General features: G+C 42.0%; 1 protein-coding gene across 6 annotated transcripts in view; it reads right to left on the bottom strand.

The window, feature by feature from the left end:
- The window catches only part of ZRANB1 (zinc finger RANBP2-type containing 1), a 45,581-nt gene extending 28,453 nt beyond the window's left edge, over positions 1-17,128 (bottom strand). The window contains exons 1-5 of one of the 6 annotated variants that reach the window (XM_087764097.1): positions 16,845-17,128; positions 15,929-16,123; positions 15,649-15,763; positions 3,839-3,936; positions 2,216-3,114 (exon numbers count right to left, since the gene is read on the bottom strand). In XM_087764097.1, the coding sequence (XP_087620223.1) occupies positions 2,216-3,029 (814 nt within the window). In that variant the 5' untranslated portion in view covers positions 3,030-3,114; positions 3,839-3,936; positions 15,649-15,763; positions 15,929-16,123; positions 16,845-17,128. The remainder of the gene's footprint in view (positions 1-2,215; positions 3,115-3,838; positions 3,937-15,648; positions 15,764-15,928; positions 16,124-16,844) is intronic. The other 5 variants (XM_087764099.1, XM_087764096.1, XM_087764098.1 and 2 more) reach the window with 5 other exon arrangements.
- Between the last annotated feature and the right edge of the window lie 3,511 nt (positions 17,129-20,639).

Raw genomic sequence — 20,639 nt, 5'->3', positions numbered from 1 at the left:
CATGACAACAGACTACCTACCAACTCTTACTCCATCCATTTTCACAAACTTACTTGACATTTAACATGAGCTTGTCCTATTTTGTAATTGTGTTTGGCTAAGGATTGACAAGTGTTCAGCTCAGCTAAAAGTCCACAAGAGCTCCAGCTGGCTAACAAACAGTAACTCACTAAGTCACAATAAACTCGGTTGATTTCAATGGTAAGACCAAATGCTTCAGGCAAAATTGTTCAATTTACATTTAAATTGTTTTAAGTATGTCACATTACGACAACAAAACAACCAGCACAAATGTGGCCTAATCCTTTTAAAATTACTGGTTAAACTGGTGTACCTTTCCCATATAGATACACTCTGCAAAACGTCCAGAGACAACCACAAAAGGATCTATGAAGCTTTCATCAATCTTTCTAAGGTTATTCCTGCTGCAAGTATTTGGAAAAATACGACATCTGTGATACGCAAAATGAAATTCTGAAATGAAGGACTGATAGTTAACAGCTTTGGTTGCTGTTTCCCCCCCCAGTTAAAAAGTTGAAGTATAGTAAGTGTTTAAGTTACAGAAAGGAATCCATGAGATCCTTCAGCAGAACACTAGTAAAAATCAGCAGAACACTACTCCATTTGCATTCTGGCTTTCTCATCAAGATCCCTTCAAGATCAAACTATTTCCATTTTAAAAGAACCAAATCATTATTGCCTCACAAAATTTCTATGAGCATAGTTTTGAGTTTCATGTACAATTGTATAGTCACAACATTAAATACTTGCAAAACTCATGTTCTTAAATATAAACACAACCATTCCACACAGATTAAATCTGAAAGCGTGAAATACTTTAAGCAACATTGGAATAGTAAAAAAAAATTTTCACTTTTCAAACAGCAGAGGAAAAAAAAACCCTAGTATTTAATACAATTGCTACCAGAATGCAAGACTCTTGTAGGGCACAGGAACGACCCCCAGCAATTGATCTTGGGTATTCGATAACTTACGAAATACCACACAAAATTTCAATTGCTTCATTTCAGAAGGAAAAAGCACCATTCATCTGCTAGCATTAAAGGAGCCGGAAGTATCAGGAAATACTGAGGCATCTAACTATTTTCAAAAGGAAATGTGCTTGTCCAACTGTTCACACAACACAAAAATAAACTGGAATATTTATTAGCCCAGAGAAACCAAACCCATGACACCCATAAAAACATTTACACCTGATCAAATATATTAAATAAAGCAGCTCCACAAATCAGTTTTTCAATTAAAACAACCATGAAGTGACTTCATGAAACATTAAGGAACAGTATGAGACATACTAGTAGCACCAGAGTTTCAAATGAAGTGTTTTACTCTAAAAATAGTTGCGTATTTCAAGTGTTTAACCTGCCTGTATGCTAGGGCACAAGATATCTGCTTCTGGGAAGTTACAGCACAAAAGTTAACTCACAAGGTCAATAACTGAAGAAAACCCTGCTCTCACATGTCTCTGTTCTTTAACAGCATTGGGAGAATTATCCAGAATTTCCTTAGGAAAGCACTAAAATACAAAACAAAATTGGTATTTGAATTTTTTGAAGTAGTCGACTAGAAAAATACTTTCAGAAAGCCTGTAAACATTTACAACACAGTATCTGTATTAATACAACATTATTACTTTCAAGGTCAGTATTACACATGCAGTTTCTTGGAGCTACATATTTTGGTGTTATTTTTAACATCTGACAGAGCATCTTGTACTGTTGCAAGCTCTACACTGTTTACAAATACTCCCAAGCTGCAGCTGCTGATTCTACTAGCATATCTTGCCAGAGCAAAAAGAAGAGTAATTTTAATTATCCAGTAATGGCATTTTTTTTACGGTACTATATGCATTACATTGTTCTGTAGACTGGTTTTGTAATTTTTCCACCTTTCGAGGACTACATAGAACAAGAAGATTTGGTTACAAGGACATCCATTTCTACAAAAGGTCAAAAAAGTCCAAGCATAGTTGGGAAACACATCTAACCCTGTTCAGATTATGGATGAACTCTGCTCCCTCTCGTAGCAGGTGCTATTTCAGGAACTTCTACATTTGGTTTACTTTTTAAAATTAAAATGCAGAGATTAAAAAAAAGCCGTTTCAAAACCAAATGTCAAGTTTATGTTTTAATTCTTCATTCGCCAAAATACCTAACCACAGGCATAACAGTATAAGGTAATAGCAAAAACTTACCAACACAAGCATTTAGAAACAGCCAGTCAGTCTTTTTCATTCTATTTTTTATTTGCTTTAGTTTTTTGAAGTCAACTTCAAGTTCTTCCTTGCTGCCAACAGCTCCAGCCAATTCAATTCTTTGGAAGTCCATTTTCACGTCAGATTCACGTTTGGTTGTAGGTGGAGATCTTCTTTGGCTATTACCACTACTACAGCTTCCTCTCCATCGAGCTCTGTCTTGCTCGTTTATGATTGAAGAAGCCTCTTCCGTGTCCGCCAGTTCTATTGCTTCTATGTTGTTAGGTCTGGGATGATCACATACAACACATTTCCTGGCCTTCGCCCAGTTTTCATATGTACAAACAGAACAAGTCCAGTGCTGAGCCCTTGTGTTTAGTTTATTTCTGTCATTATATTCCTCACACGGATCAACAGAAAAAGGGACCGGTCTTGAACCAGAACCTGAAGACTGAGGAGACTCTGTGGGACTCCTGGTCCTACGTTGAGACAAGCACTGAGTACACCTTATCGCTCTTGGCCAGTTCAAGTATGTGCACATGTGGCACGACCATTTATTTGCACTTTCCATACTGTACGATGATTTAACCCTTGGTCTTGCACTAGAATCTGGACATATCAAAGGACTACTCCCTCCTTCAGTGCTCGTAGGATCCCAGTCTCTACCAATATCACTTGAACCACTTTTAAATGGATCTTCTGTGATAATTGTTCCACTAGGTCTCTGAGCACGACACATGGTACATTTGATTGCAGATGGCCAATTTTCATATGTACAATACTCACAAGCCCATTTAATTCCACGCTCTGTCATCGTGCACTTCTTGAAATGAACTGCTTCAGGCAGAAAGCTAGGTAATCAGAATACATCATTAGTACACAATGGTTGCATAGGAGCTCTGTTTCAAAAAAAAAAAAAAAGTAAATGAGATTTAACCCAGTTGATGTGTACTGCACCAAATATAAAAATCAGGCTGGGCAAGTGGGCAATCTTTTTTTTCTTGATACTATTAGAACATCTAGGGGGAGAAAAACCACTATGAAAAGCATAAGACGTGAGCTAACAGCATTTTAAATGCAGAATTCAGGATCTCTCAGTGCAGAAATGAAAGGAAAACTCAGTCCTGCATTTCTGAAATTTCTTAAATTTGCACAGAGGCTTCCAAAACAAATTCAGAAAATAGACATGCATTAAGCACTGAGAATACTGGAGAAGAGACCAGAACGGCCACAGAAACGAGTCACAAATATTAAATTATTAAAATAAAACTCAATATGAATACAGCAGCACAAGAAAAGGAACACGAAGTCTAAATCCTGTGAGGTCTCTTTTGCAAGACCTCACAGAATTTGGAAGGAAGAAGTGTATCAGGTGGGCAGTTATACAATGAGTAAGCAGTTCTTTCCGAAAAGCAGGGTGTAGGAGTTTACATAAAATGCATATATTTGAAAATTTTATACGTGTGCTTAACCAAGACTAGGCCTTGATTGGACAGCACTCGTACCAGTAGTGTTACAAAGTTAAAATACCACTTGAAAGCAAGCACACAAGCTGTGTGTGTTGACAAGCTAACATAGTATTTTCATTTTACAAATCCAGATTACAATCCAATTCCAACTCACTTTTTCTCTAATGAAGAGGGGATTCTGTCTTCATGCTGGCTCAGACCTTTTCCTCAGATTGCCAAATACGAAGGATGAGACTAAGCAGATAACTATTCCTGTAAACAAAATGAAAACAGACTCATTATAGGTTTCCTACTGGACCTGAGTAACCAGAAAGTTAATTATTAAATGCCACACCTCTTCTGATCCCAATTTACTTGTTTAAGCTCAGTCGTGACCTGCTGAGACTAACATATAGGCTGGTTAAAATAAACCAATAAAGAACTAGTCACCACACAAGCGATCAATCTGCTGAAGTAAAAGAATTAGATCCAAGCAACGTCAAATTCACACCAAAACATCCAGAAACACTCTTATTGGAATCTGAAACTTAGGACGGGGAAGGGAAAAAAGCTTTGATCCCCTCCAGTTTGTGTCGCAAGCATAGCAGAGGGAAAGGGTGAGGCAGGTAGCTAAACGACAAATAGAAAAATATATACAGTCTATTTCCTCCCTTACCACAGAATCCTTATCCAACATACTAGACTCTATGTACTATTTTTAAGCATGCAAAACTGTTTAAAATAAAAATTTTTCAAATCAATTGACTGACAATTCTTATTCATCACATTGGGTGTTTTTGTTATCCAAGAGAGTTGCAGAGACTAGTAAACAAAAACTCAAGCGAGAAGTTACACAACAAGATTAAATTCAAAACTAGACACATCGAACTCAAAATTAGTTTACACCTCTTCTCCAATTAGGAAATGTTTTAGGAGTTGGTACATCCTTTACTGAAATACCTTCGCACATACCTTGCTCTACCAAGGCACAGCTAAATGTCCACTTGAATTTGTTGCCCTTATTGCTACTATCTCCCTTCGGTGGACTCCAGCAGGCAGCACAGGGTTGTTTTTTTTTTCCAACAGCTCGACTCTGATCTATTCACCAGATCAGGTGGCTGCATGAATGAGGGGCTATCGCATGGCCAGGACAGAGGGGAGTGCAGGACTACCCTTTTCAGCAGCGACCCATATTCGTGCTGCATGAAAGCAGATGAGCAATCAGGAACACATAAAGCTTTCTCATAAAGGTTGGGTTCCAACGTTACTTGTTTGAACAGCCTGCAGAGCACTTCACTCCCACCTATACGTTATAAAACTGTGTCAGACTAAGGAATGTGCTGAGAAGGCAATTAGACTTCCTACTGCTTCCCCTCCACCGTTCCTCATAAACGTCCGTGCCCGTGCATAATGGAAAAAAAGGAGCGAGATCATACGAGGGCCCCCATACCTGTAATAATATAAGTGAAAAATATATACATATACAAGAGAATACAAAGTCAACTTGATTTTACTAAAGGTGACTTTGTAAAGAAGACTTTTCAGGAACTTGGAGGAAAAACAGTTTCTCTACTCCATAAACAAACTAAAGTTTTGCTAAAACACCTCCTATATGAGTACACTATATGCTAGATTTATCTACTCCGCTTGGTCAAGGCTTTTTTCCCCAATTCCCAAAATAAGTTTCTTAATGACTTTAACATTTCGTAATAAGCTTGTTCTCACTATAAACTGTAGAGAGCTTTCTGAGACATTAACGTTTCCTAGTTAGGAACTGAAGACAGTTGAACATGGTTTTCAGAAAGGAGAAGGAAGCAGCGCACCGTCCGTGCACCTGCCAACTGCCACCAACAGATCCGCCAAGAGCAGTTTCGCTTGGGCCACCAAGGACAACCAGAAAGTGGCTGTCCCAAGACTTCAATGCCCCACACAAGCTTCAGAATAATTTCTACCCGAGCAGAAGCTGGTATGTTTTCAGTAGGTGATGCTTTCAATCAAAAGCTAGATCAGCATACGATGTGTGCTGGAGCCCAAGTGGGATCTGCGACTGTAAACGGTGTCTTTCCTGCCCTAGTTTGTAAAGCCTTAAACCCAGCAGTTCCCACTGCAAACAAATCCCAACTCACATTTGGGATGGGGCGAGAAAACAAAGCATAATCTGTTTTACTGACATTAAGGCTGGGAAAGGAGATTGCTGCTCAAGTTGAAAAGCAGCTGGTTGCAAAAACAATCTAAACAAATACTATTTATGAAACTAAACAGCACAGTACATACCGTGTTACAGAAAAGCTTTCACATGTATCATGAGATTAGGTTTTTAGCTGCAATTATTCTCTGCGCCCCTTAAAAAGCTAGATGCTTTCAGATATAATTCCTAGAGAGGCTGAGTATCTGCAGCTTCAAAAGCCGCCGAGATACGAGCTCACCACCTCCGAACACGAGGCCTCGCATTATTAGCAAGCAAAGGAGATAAAAAGGCTCAATGGAGCAATGCAATTTCTCTTATTTGATAGCTCTGCCAACACCCACTACAGCACAGCCAGATGAGAAAATTTAGCAGTTGGACATATTGGGTTTTTTCTACTTTTAGGTCTTGGTCTGACCCCCAACTGCACCCCACCCCCGGGCACCAGAACCATCCCATTTACTGGTGATACAGGACCATCAGCCAGCCACTGAGCAGTCTGAAGCCTGTTACATTTTTTCAGAATTACTTCTTTGCCTCTCTGTCTTCAAGTAAACTTGTTATTTTAGATTCTTCACAGAGGAGAAGTTGAATCACGTAGTACCTCCTCTCGGAGAAATAGCACAACAGTGACTGTGAGGTGCGGGTGCATGCCTTAATGTCCAAAAAGCATGAGCAGACAAGAAATTAAAACCCACAAAACTCCAAGCAAGTTCCAATTGATCAGTTTATATGGTGTGCTAAATACCTTCTGGACTGACTAGTAGAGTAACTCAGTACATTAAAGAGAAGAATATATTAAATTCTGATAAATTAAGTAACAAAGACAAATCAAAACTTTATCAGACTACTTTTTTATTAAATAAGGTCAGCCAGAAAAGGTCACCTAGACCAGTCACAAATTTTTCTTTTCCTTTAAGAATATTCTTCTTTTTAGGTACATGGGAGAACACAAAATGGCACACAGAAATTGGGAAGAAACAATGAAGTCCTCAAATAACATTTTTGTGACAGGATATATTATACTCCCCTCAATTTAATTATTCCCTGTGTCCAGAAGTTAGTTTTCCTTCGGCTCCGACAAGGAACCATATGGAGCTCCATTTCATCAAACGGTCAAGCCCTTCCCCGTACGCAAGCCAGATGCCAATTTAGACCAGTCTACACTATGGATTTTCTGCTGGGATGGTGCTGGCATCTGTGCTGGCACAAACTTCACATAATTATACTGATCACATCGGTGTTCCCACCTTAACTAGTTTTGCTCACGCATACAGATTTTCGAACAAAGCTAACTGCTTCTGTATTTACAGGGAAAGGGAGCTTAGGTATCAACTTAAGCCTTCAGCAAGAAGAGATCCACCCTCCTTCCCCTCGCCGTAGCTGCCTCTCTTAGGCTGCTCCAAAAAGAAAGGCAGGCTGGTTTGTTAATTTTTATTTTAAAAACACTGAAGCAACTTTTCAGAGGAACAAAATAAGCAGAAGCACCTTGTTCTGAAAGAAAGAGAGGTCTCTCTACCCAAACGCAGAATCTATTAACTCAACATTTTACGAGTGCAGAAGTAACACCTTTCACACACCCAGCCACAAAAAGGAGCGGAGAGGAACGGGACTGCGAGTCAAAGCGAAAGACCAAACAGCAGCACTTTCACTGACTGTATTCTTTATGTATTACGAAACATGGTGTATTTAAATCTACATCTACCAAGAACGGGTCTCAATCTGACAGCTGTAATTGCTCACTAACAGCTGGATAATCTTGCTGTGAAGTTTATATATACACATGATGGACAAACAGCTTTTCAAGAAAAACTGCCTATGATTAACCCCGCATAATTTGACACATTTTCAGAAGTGTTCGCCCTTGTACGTCACTACCTCAAGTTCTCTTCCAATTACCCATAAAAAATTAGCATACTTCTTAGAAAACTGAAGTTCATTTATGCACAAATAAGCTTTCTAATTAAAGCTGTAAAAGGAAAACCTGTTAAAATCACACATCTGGATTATCACCTTAAATGGTTATGTTAAAATATGCACTAGTCTGAATTCAGATACTTGTAGCTGGTTTTGTTCTGCAAAACTGCAGAACGTTTTTAGAAGATGCACAAGATGAATCTGAGTCAACTGTTCACAGCAGGAAACAAAGCAATGGTTTAATTTCACTGTTTCCAAACAAATACATTCATAAACACTGCCACTCTGTTGCTGACTCTAACCATGCTATCTTTCTAAAGCTCATATAAGCTGTATCAAGGGACTCAAAAGTTTTGCCAGTTTTTCAATACAGCCAGTAGGAAGGTCTGGAAGATAACAGAGCTACACACAAGCTTAAATCAAAAAGGCCAATTTGTTTCTTTCAAACTTGTAAACTCTCTGAAAGCCTCCTCAATGACTTCTTACAGAAAAGACTGCTATTTAACCGGCTCAAATTCACTTCTGTTATCTGGGTCCAAGGATCCTTGTGAAGTATAACACTGTCAATACACTTCAACAAAAACACCTTACATTTTTAAATAACCTATTTGAAATTTGTTGCCAAGTATTAAGAATCGATTTTCACATGAAATTTGCCTTGCCTAATTTTCCAAGGTGGAATTTGACTGACACTTTCTTCTCTTAACTTACTAAATTTACTTACTCCACCTTCAACTATTTGCTATTCCTGCATGACTGCTTTCTCAAGAATTCAGTGTAAGCCTCAACAGATCAGTATATTAGAAGCATAAAACTTGAACCTAGGCTTCTATAGTTTGAAGGGAGCTAACAATAAGTTCCTTTGTTGTCTCTGCAAATTAGTTTAAAAAAAATTAAGAACGTTGACCTTGTCAATGGGACAACCAAATCAGATCAGCGCTGAATCTGGAAGCTTTGCGGTAAGGGCAATAACTATGTATTATAATAAAGAACGGAAAGGTTAATGCAAAGTCACAAATGTAGAAGCATTTTCTGTATTAGCCTGAATACACTAAAGGAAGGAATTTAAGAGGTAAGCATAGTTTGCTTTGGTTGTTAGTTCCTTAAAAATGAAAGGATACTGTCCCAAACACATCAGCAAAAAGGAGGACATAATCCGCCATCTCAGGAAAAGAGCACCGAAATTGTTTTCTGCAAGCTGCTCTATGAGGTGGGCTTTTTTGCTTAGGAAATTTTTATTTCTTTAAAGCACACTGGCTGCCTATTTGCACTGCAGGCAGTATGAACTGCTCTCAGACGGCAGCTACCGTTACAGAATGCAGAAAGCCTTTTCTTACAAAATACAGATACAAAGCAAGAACTATGCGGGAAGACAGAAGCTTTTGTCAAACTACATTATCCTTCCCATCCTCATCCTAGTAAGAGCACTGCTCTTAAAACACACAAGGATCACCTTTGCTCTTCTGAGTAGTAGGGCTGTTCCTTTGCTCCCAGTAACAGGGGTAACAAGAACGCTGCTGTCCTAAGAGAGGCATCATCGAGTCAAGATTGGCACAAATCTCAGTTGTACTAAAACCCAAATCTATGTAAATCACAACCTAATCTACAAACTATAACATTAATGGTGCACGAGAAAAGAAAAAATTAAAATATTTTAGTTGTAACCAAGTAACTATTTACAATCTGGTATGTTAAATGAGTTTTAACATTCTTCTTCAGTTTTGATAGTCTAGCCTGTCAAGAAATCCTCTGTACTACAGATTTTTAGGTATGACCTCCCTCATTACGTACGAATTTTCATCTACTCTTGTAAGTGGGCAATTAGTTAAAATCCAGAAGACTCGATCTTTCACAAAGAAACACGCTGCAAGAAATGCAGTTCTCTTAACAAAAAAAAATTCTGAGAAAGTAAGTAGTAACTTTTGAATACATTTAGAAGTCTGTTCATTGGGTGAATTCTGACGGGCTTAATTTACATAAAATTAATAAAAAATTGCTTGTATTTTGATTTATGCATTCACATCTCATTTCAAAGCATCTTAAGTCTACTTTATTAGGTATTTATGGTATTCAGAAAAATTACGCTGATTTTGCTTTGGCTTTCTTTTCAATATCCTATTCACACTTGCAATCCAACTGCTATCATTTCAAATAAACCTTAAAGCCTGACTTTGCATAAGCAAGAGAATTTATATGCAGTTTTAATGCAAGAGGATGCCTAATTTTGCAAACGTTCTATGCAGTAAGAAGTCAAACATTCGGGAGGTTGCAGATCTCAGGAGACATCGGACATACAAGAACTGACAGTGAACTTTATAGATAGGTCTACAGCCGAACCTAAACAGATTCTTCTGCAAAAGCTGAAAACTCATCATAGGATTAACAGGTATTTGACAATACTAAACGTTTACTCTTTCTGCTGTCTTTTTTTATTTTGATGTTTACCCCTTGAAGCATTTCTGTGCTCTTAACCACTACAGTTAATCCTGCTGAGTAACTTGCAAAGTACAAATTTCCATTTTATTTGTTACTCATCTCAAATGGGTCAAACTACATATAGCTCTATTAAATTTGTGACTAAAAGCTAGGAAAACCTTAACTGCTGAAAACAACCTATAAAAAACAATAGCGGCGGCTCGCAGTTCTTGCTCTTTCTTATTTCGGGAGAGAGTTACATTTTTCAAGGGTGCTTTGTTTTGTTTTAAACTCAATTAGAAGTGAACAACTGTTCAGATGAGATGTTACTGCACATTAGGATGGGCTAAATACGACTGCTTACTTAGAAACCAATACCATTTGGACAAATGAGAGTAAGCAGATCAACAGTTACATAATACACAGCATCTCCCACACAATACTAATCAAAAACCAAGCAAAGTGACTCAAAATAACGAGCTATGACAAAATATTCGCATAAATACAGCCAGCAACATGTAATGAATCTGACCATCGTGAACAGTCAGCAACAGATGAATACCGACTCGAGATAAGATGTACAATACAGTAACAAACAGAGAAATAAAACACAACAGAATTGTTAAAACTTCATTCTTAAGACATTTGCCTTGGACAAAGTACACAAGTTGAACAAGAGGATTCTTTATAAAAAGCGAGGTCAAATACAAAAATATAGTTTATCTGTGTTTAGACTATCTGCCTAAAACATGAGACTCAGTTTTGTTTACATCTCAGCCATCCTCACACAAGATGAGGAAAACCAGATGTCATGCTCTGACTAAAAACACACTGTGGAGTCAGACATCAAAACTGAAAAACACTTAAACCTGTCCAACAAGCAAGGAACACGATATTAAGACTTGTATGTTTGACATTCAGTTCTAGTAATTATCCTCTGGACCTCCTCGATACTGGCTGACCGTAAATTAGATCGTGGCTAGATGCAGACAGATTCACCATTTGGTGGAGAAAAGCCACCTGCCTCCAAATGAAACAAGGAAACGCACACTCAACAGCAACTATTGTGTCGTTTCCTCCTAATTAATGGCAAGCCACTTTCAGACACAGTTAAGGACCATCTTTGGTATACGCATTTGCAATTGGGCTATATTTAAGACTAGTTCTAGTTCAAGTACACCATACAAGCTACACTCATTTTATCCAGCTCTTCTTAAGATACTGGCCAGACAGCAAGTATCAAAAAAAAAAAAAAAAAAAAAAAAAAAAAAACCAAAAAAAAAGGGAGAAGCAAAAATGTTATTATCACAGCACACAAAAACCACTACTGTGTATGTCGCTGCTTAACACAGTGCAAAGAACAAGTATCAAATATCCCAGGGAAAACAAATTCAAACTCCCAGAGAAGGACTGATATCACATTAAAAAAACAGAAATCATTTTTTAACCTCATGATTAGTAATCTATATTTTGCTCATAATACATATCCAAGAACTCCAGGTCGATCACTGCAAGGCATTATCCAAGCTGCTAGAAAAGTTTCCGAGTAACAGTTCTAAAACAGTAAACCGGCTTTTGGGGAGTGGGAACAACTTTCTGCTAGAGCCAACACTGAACAACCTTCTTGAAATAAACCATTTAAAAGCCACAAGGTGACAATTATTTTTATCACTGTCAAGCTAAATACTAATGCGGAGGTCAAAAAAAAGTGTAAATAGTCCAGCAGACCATCCCAACCCTTCAGCAAGACAAAAGTTAGCTTCTCAGCAAGCACATAGTAAGGGGAAGCCTTGGTAGCCAAAACCAAAACCCATAGGCCCATCGGGCAGAAGGCATAAATGGTAATTGGACATTGCTAAGACATTTATTACAAAGTACTCCTGACTTACCATGGTAGTGTGAACTAAAAAAAAAAAAAAAGCTTAGCATGAAAACAAGCGTATACTCAACACTTCTTGAAACTGCAGAAGACTTAAGACTCTGACCTGTAGATTGAAGCTGCTTCAGGGGAGCATTCAGATAGCAGCAACTAATAAATATGTCAGCTGTCTCTACTGAATCCCTGCTAAGATACTGGGAAGATGAATGGAGACAGAAGAAATACTTTCAAGCCCATTAGCCTGAAAGAAGTCCAAGTCAACACTTACACAATGCACTTACAGTCTTTACAACCCCACAAAATAAGATTCTCTCATAAATTGACAATCATCTTCGCAAAGCAAATTTTTTGCTAAAATTATCCACACTTATGAAATTTATGACAGTCGTTTTTCTTCCCAAATAATCAACTGACTATGCACCAAGAGCTGCATAGTTTTCAAATGAATGGACCTACAAAAGTGCGTGCAACTTCAAAGCCACTAAAAGATTACTCGATCATAATAGTTCTAATCTACTGAAAACAAAACAGACTACTCAAGTTTATTTTTCTTTCCAGAGTCACATAAACCACGGTTCTGACAATTTTCTTTAGCTCAGGAAAACTAACTCCTGAATATCTGGAAGACAGCAGAACACCAACGTAACTTAGAATTTCTAAGTTTCTTAATGTCTGTAAACTCCCCAGTAACTCGGACTTGTTCTGTTTCATTAAGAACAGCTACTCAGGACTAGATGCTAAATCAAATCCAAGTCAAAGAATCACATGGAAGATTTTTAAACCTCAACATTTGTTTACAAAAATAATGGCACACATAACCCAAACAATACATCACCGTGTACTGGCTTCTGGCACGGTGGGAGGAAGGAGAAGGGAAAAAAAAAAAAAAAAAAAAGAAGAAAAAAAGACTGCAGCCTCCTTGCTCACAACTGGCAGTTTCAGAAAAAAGTCCTATTTACACCTACCAAAATAGACACAGGTCCATCCTTCAAGTCCCCTCATCCCCTGGACAGCACATTCGATGCCTGGTATTCGTTTTGTACCTAGCTCTCATTACTTCCAAGTATTTTCAGCTCAAATCTGAACTCAGCCTTAAAGACAGATGTAAATTCTGTGCCTTCTCCAGCACACGCCTCAGAAGTACTAACTTTCATTAGTTTAAAATGCACACGTGAGTAGAAGCAAAATTAGCAGCCATTCCCAGAAAAAAAAAAAAAAAACAAAAACCACTTTACTAGAAATAATAATAATAAAAAATAATCATAATGCAGTAGTATCCTTGTTTTAAGCACAAGCAGAACAGATATCAGGATAAACTCAAACAACCAAAGGGAAACACGCCAACTTAATTATATCTGCTGTACAGCCAAAGATGCAAAAGGGCTGCAAACTTGGCTGCTTCGTAGACAAGATGGCCTGCATATACCAGCAACTACCACTCTTTCCAATATATTACCCGTGGATGGTCCTTGTAAAAAAATCTACCATTCCTTCTGCTTTCTTGAACCAAGGTCTCCGTATCAGCCCCCCTCTTGAAGACAGTTCCTTCTTTAAACATCAGTGCACTCATTCCCTACTTCAGCCCCTCCACGCCTCTCCTCCCTTTGGTCTTCACCAAAATGAGTTTCTGCATAAATGGGACAGCAGCACAGGACAAAAAGTTGTTCTGAAAAATGCCAGGCGGATACAACTGCAGTTTGACTACAGAGCTTCTGAAAACCTGCCCATGCCACAAAAGAAGGATATAAGAAATCATCTGTATTATTATAGACTAACGTGTTCTCAGAATTGGTAAAGTACTACAGTTCTTACTTTAAAATTACGTTAACTGTTAGACACCGAAGAGGTAACAGTCCTATTGTTAATCTTGTATCTCAAGAAAGTTCCAAAAGAATTAACTAGGTACGTACGAGAAGCCGTGCTTCAGCAACTGATGATGCAAAAATGAACACAGTCGCAAAATCAAACCGATTCTGTGCAAGTTAAAGCAATGTCAGCTATGCAAGAAGTGCTATGAAAAAGAGTAAGTACCAGGAAAGTGTCTGAATTCTTAATTAGAAGACAGACGTTTTCTTTTTAAGGTATAACAAATTCCATTCAACTGACATTACAAAGTTGTAATTATCTGTTATTTAACTGATTTTACCAAGCTATGCCATTTGACAAGTCAAGTGGTAAGCTCTTCATCAGCTGTGTTGAAAAAAAAAATCTCTTTTCAACTTTGCCTCGCTTCCCTCTTCATATGTAGTACTAATTAAAAAAGAAAAATTAAGAACTCTGTTACAGCTAAGCCAGCCATTTTCAGCTGCCAAACTAAAGTTTAGTTCCATTTTAGCACCAAGAGACTGTGGATCATAATTCAGACAGTTAAAATGAGAATTACTTGTTGACATAAATTTTGAACAGCTCAAAATAACCCAGTCTTCAAATTTTGGGGGGAGGAAGGGCCATGAGATTACTAACAGAACTGGCAGTAGCAGTTTAATGCTTTGCTCTGATTAGTAGATGGTACATCATGATAAAGAATGTATTGATCTGAAGTTCTGCACAACCTCAACCCGGTGCAAAACTGATATGGGAAGGAGAAGCTGGACAGAGAAACGTTAACACTCAAGTTAATACCACATGAAGGAGCCGGTAAACCTCACATTAAAATGCCTGCGAGTACATTTGATTATTTGATTGACTGTATTAAAAATAACCTCCCATACAATCAGTAAAGTATTTTCTACTTACACTTCTGACTTATTTAGAGATCCATCTTGCAAAGAACACCAAAGATGGATGGGATTTCCCGTCCCCAAGGAATTTACATATCGAATGACGCACAACTTGAATGGCCAAACACAAGGCTAAATAAGCCTGAAAATGTTGCCTTGACCAATTTTGCATTTTACCTAGTCTCCAATTTAAGTCATGCTTCTGTGATGAATCCCATTGATGCTTTTATGCCACTCAGCATTCCAATTAAATTAATATTTTTAATGATGCTTCTGAGAAAATGCTAATGGATACAACTTTACAATAACAGATTATGGCCTCATCGGTCATCCCCATCTGCCTATCCTTACTTAAGCGGCGTAAGAAAAGTAAAGATAATAATTTCTTTTTTCTTCAAGAGAATTACACCACATAATTAGAGTTTCACAAATCCTACAAAATTCAATGCATCCAGAAGCATTATTCTCTTTTAATGCTGTGACAGACTTAAATCAGAAGTGATCTTTTCCATATGACATGCTAGACTCCACATGCTGAGACACCAATTCAACTTGGCCTTCGGAAGGAGGCAAATAAGAGTTCCAGAACACCTCCTGCTGCTTACCCATTTCCCCCCGAGTAACCACTGAAAAAGGAGAAGGGGGAAAAAAAAAAAAAAAAAAAAAGGAAAGAAAAGAAAGAAATGGGCTTCACAAGTCTCTTCTGCAGTCACCAAAGACTAAACGCTAGACGAGCGGAAGGAAAAGCAAAATTAAGTGCAACAGATCTCCCCTGGACTACTGTTACAAGCTTCTGCTCACACCAGAACGAGCGTTAACACAGTACGTGTTAGAGACAGGAGGAAGGTACTGCACAGAAGACATCTCACCTTTCAATTTTTGCATCAACAAACGTATCCACGCGTTAAACTCACATGCCAGTTCCACCACTTACGACACAGCGGGTAGCTAGTGGGTAGAGACTGTTCAAGCACAGCACAAAGCCTGTCAAACAACATTTGTTTACTACATCGACTCCCAAGAATTCTAGAAAAAGTTGTCGTTATAGTTATCACCAAAAGTCACCATGGCAGCGAAAAGTTCTCAGCGGCCGCGCTGCCCCTGCCACGCGAAAGACCCAAATTAATTTTCTCCCATCGTTTCTCCTACCCGCTGCTGTTAAGAGAGCGGTGAGAACTCCGGGGCCGGAGCGCTGGAGATGGGGGTTGAGGGCTGGAAGCGGTGCCTTTTGCCGCTCCGAAGGAAGGACTGACAGGCGCATCCGTCGCCTCCGCAGCGAAGTTTACCTTATCCCGGCAGGACGCTGCCGCAGTCCGGGACGGTGACGGCGGAGTCGGAAAAGCGCTGGAAGCGTGGATTACCAAGGTTTGCCTCGCTCGTTAATCGAACTTTTCTCATTTTTTTTTTAAACTTCGGTTCACAAATCAAGCTTTTGAAATACCCCCCACACCACGCTTTATTTCCGACAGAGTACCGGCAGCACGCGATACCGTGCTATAGGCACTGTCAGGTTAAGTTCTGCTACCCAAAATTCACAGACACAAGCACGGAGCTCCCACCACCGACCCCACCGCAGCGCACAGCTCAGAACAGGCACGGCCAACCCGAAAAATACGGAGGGGGGGGGGGAAGAGGTGGGAGGCAGCAGCGGCATGATCTCACCCCAGCAGACCGCGGCACCGCAGCCCGGCATTCGGAGGGGACAAAACCGGGGTTTCCTGCCTTTGTACCCAGCCCCCGGCCGCGGCTCGCCGAAAACCGCGTTACGGGACGGAGGGAGCGACGTCGCGCCCCGCCGGTTACCGCCGGAGCAAACCCCCCCCCCCCCCCCGCTTTCACGCGGGACGGCGACCCCAGCGGGGACCGAACCGGTCACGGAGGAGCCGCGGAGGAGGCGACTCCCCAGCGCGGGCCACCCCCGGCCCCGCAGCGCCCCGCCCCGCCCCGCCGCCGGGCGAATCCCGGCGGGTCACCCACCGGCCGGGGAACCGCCGCCGGGCCCCTGCGGGGGGCAGCCGGCCGTGCCCCCCCCCAGCGCTGCCCGGGGAAGGGAGGGGGGCTTTACCTCGCCGCCGCCGGGAGCCGTCCCTCAGGCAGACGCTCGGCGCTGGAAGCCGCCTGCGCCCCGCGCCGCCGCCCCCCCCCCCCCGGCCCGCTGGCTGCGGCGTCCTCTCCCCGCTCAGGACATGGTCTCTCCCAGCGCGGCGGGCTGCCGCCGCCGCCGCGGGCGCTCCCACTCGGCGCGGCGGGGGGGGGGGGGGGGAAGCCTCTCGCCCCACTCCCCGGGCTCCTCTAATGGCGCCGGCTGGAGCGGCCCAAAGCAAAATAAACCCCCGTACGGCCAGCAGCCCGCACGTCAGCCCGGCCTGCCGCCCTGCCCGGCGCCCATTGGCGGAGGGGAAAGCGTAGCCTCCGCCAATCAGTGCGCGCCTCTTTGGGAAGAACGGGTGATGTCATCCCTGCCGCTGGGGCGCCTCGCCGTAGGGGGCGGGGGGGGGGGGGGTGGGTGTCTGGGGTTCGCCCCGCCCCGTCGGGCGCCCCGCCCACTCTGGCCCCGCCCCCCGCCGCGCGGGCGCCCGCGGTCCGTCAGCGCCTTGTCCCCTCCGTCCCTCGTCCCCTCCGTCCCTCAGCCCTTCAACCCCTCGGCCCCGGGCCCGCCGGGGGGCCCACTCTCCTCATCGCCCGGCTGCTCCCCCGCAGCCTTGCCCTCACACACCGCCCGCTCCACCCCGCTCTACGGCCGCCCCTTCAGCCCCTGCCAGGGCCCTCCTTGAGGCGAACCTGTGCGCCAGGCCCGTCCTGGTCAACAGCGCCGGGGAGTGATGCCCAGAGCGGGTTAGAAGTGGGAACAAGACCATCCGCTTGGCTGGACATCCACGGTCGTAGGTGGTGTAGCGACATAGAGCCTCCTGTGGAAATAATCCCTCGTAAAAACCCCTTGCGATGGCCCATGGCCGGACAGCAGCCGTTGAAAACACCTCTTCTGCGGCAACCGATCCTTCCAGTGTCCGGAGGGGAAGCATCTCCTGCATATGCGAAAATCGCGATGGAGGGTCTCATGCCCCGGCTGTACAGCCCCCAGCCTTTGGTAGATTCCCATTAATTCCTTCAGTTCTTCCGTAGTAAAATACTTCCCCGAGCGCTGCTAAGAAATGAACTATCAAGATTTCCTCCACGTGTCGGTTCTGGCCGTCCCTAACTCGGCGCGGTGAGCGTGCAGGGTTGGAGTCCAGGACGTCTGCCCTGGCCCGAGGGACTCCAGCCGAGCAGCGGCCGCGCGGTGCGGAGCCCGTTCCTCTCCCGGGGGGACAAGGCCAGTCACGACTGCTCCGCCAGCCCTTGGGTTCGGTCCTCATGCTGGCTGGGCAACCATTTCTTTTGCTTTCTGCTCAAAAGTTGAGAGTCTGCATCTTCCTTAAGTTGCCGTTGTAGGCTTACCAACAGAAAAAGCCTATTTGCCCCCATCCTCGCTCTTCCCTCAGGGGTTTTACATCACTTGATACCTGACTTTTTTTTTTCCCCACCACAGTTCCTACTTTGTATTTCAGGCTTTCTCAGATGCTCTAGCACTTTTTATTTCCATGGTTTCACAACCTGTTCCCAGCCGAGGCGATAGAGGGGACTCTCTTAGCTAATGCCTCGGGCTAGGGGCTGCCTTGGGAAACTCGCCCTCTTCTGACCAGCTGGATCCATCCCTCCTCGCTCAATCAGTGTAAAAGGACGGCACCTGAGATGTCCAAGCAGAGCAGTGATGCCTTGCACTAGAGAATATCCCTTTGTCCAGCAAACAACAAGAACTGGAGTCAGGACAAGTAAAATGTAATTGCTTATGGAGACTGAAAGAGAAATTTGTCTCCGTTTGCGATTAAATTAGTTCCCTATAAACATCAAAAACTGTTGGGGGGAGGGTACTGTGATTTGTCTCTCCCAGACTAGTTATTTACTAATTTCTCCTTCTGACTCCACTGAACAAGCTGGGCCCCAGCCTGCGTTTTGGGAAACACACCAACAATTACATATATTTAGCTATAGAAAAGATGGGGACAACTGTATTTTCTTCCACACAGCCACCTATAAGATCCAGATGAATTTGGATAAGTCATGGAAAAGAAATATGCCTTATCTTAAGGAATCGCACCATCTCTGTGCTTAGAAATAATTCAGAAAACATATCCCTAGCTCTTGGCATCTCGGCAAGGTGAGGGAAGAGCTGTCATGTAAGCAAACAACAAGTAGTGGGGTAAATCCTGAACGCTGCCGCAGCTGTACAACAATGGGAAATTTCCAGAAATAATTGTTATAGATTAGACTGCATAGAAAAGGTATGAAAATAAAAGGAATATGTAATTTGGGGGAAAATATCACTTCAAATTCTTCCAGAATACTTCCTAAACCTGTCCAAGAACTGTTTGGTGATCGTGGAAACATATTTTAAACAAAACACAGTGCACTGTAGCGTATTAGGAGCGTGTAATGTACTTTCACAACCCAGAAAAGAGCTTTAAAGAAGCGAGACCCGTATCTCTTCAAAGAGTTTTATTGCACAGGAAAGAAAAAATAATGGCCAACTAAAAAAAAAGCTATCCGAAGAATTTTAGTTGTTCTGCAGAACAGAAGCATTCCAAGTAATGAAGCAGGTACCTGTATAGTATATGAAGGCAAAACACGTGGTAAAACTGAATTTGAAAATAGTTACCAGAGCAGTTCGTTTCAAAAGCGAATCCTGGCTGTATCTCCCAATCACAGGACGTTTTTGATGTTGGCGATGTTATTCCTAAAGCCAGGTCTTTGGCTTTATCTCGGAGAACTTCTGGCATCTCCCGCCAGGTTTACCTTGCAGGAGTTTGCCATTTGCTCTAGACTTAAACAATAAAATACAACAGGAATGACCTTTCGATGGTTTAGAACATTGATATTTACACGTATATTTTATCCGATAATAGCTTTCAGACTTCTAATTTGGAGAGAAATCAAAATCTACATGACTTGATAACCCAGTTCTCAATAGATTTGGTGTTTGATCATCTTTTTTCTTTTTTAAATGTCAGAAAGATAATTCTATTTTTGTTAGAGGTAGCAGAAGTTGTATGCAAGTACTAATTTCCTATATTCCACCCCAAATTTTAATTTTGTTCCACCAGCTTAAGGACAAATTCTAACTCCCTAGTAAGGAATTTGGAACAGTCATACTCGTTTGACAGCTTAATGTGTTATTTTGGGAACTTTGCTTTGCGGAGCTGAATTCACTCATGCCTTGGAGATTATGTGCCTTCACTAACTGGGTGTGCAACTGCCCTCTGCAACTCGGAATAAACCCACAGCAAAACTATGTGCCTTCATTCACGTCTAAAAATATAGTTTGCACACGTCTTCCAGCTTTCTTTTTTTCCCCGCTTCTCGAACATTGTAAATCCCTGCGCTTCTGACGCCCGCTGCTGTCTGCCCACCTTCCTCGGCCGTCCTAGGTCTCTCCGATCTCCGTTCCTTCCTTCCCGTTCCTCTTGTAGAAGAAATCGCTGCTCAGTAAAGAACTGACTGTAAATTTCCTTGTCAGAACTCACAGATTTGATGAAATCCGGATGGCACGCACAAGTCACGCGATTTCGCAGGAATATCGGTGGAACCCAGCTCCGAAACCCGCCTGGTTCCTGCCCCGGGCAGCCTGGAGCTGCACCACCGGCGCTCGCGCGGCAGCCGGTAGCACAGACTGCCTGAAGCAGGAACCCTTTGTGTCTCCGAGGTGCGAGCCTTGTTGGCAGCCAGCGAGGCAGATGGCAGGGAAGTTCCCTTCCTTTTCTGCAAAGAATTTATAAATTTAGGATTTTTTTCAGAATAACCCAGAATTGCAAATTGCCGCTAT

Source organism: Nipponia nippon, unplaced genomic scaffold (assembly GCF_047370975.1).
Source record: "Nipponia nippon isolate SJK-2023a ecotype South Korea unplaced genomic scaffold, ASM4737097v1 scaffold_3, whole genome shotgun sequence".
Taxonomy (NCBI): domain Eukaryota; kingdom Metazoa; phylum Chordata; class Aves; order Pelecaniformes; family Threskiornithidae; genus Nipponia; species Nipponia nippon.
The sequence above is the reverse complement of the archived record's forward strand: the minus strand, read 5'-3'. Positions and strand labels throughout refer to the sequence as shown.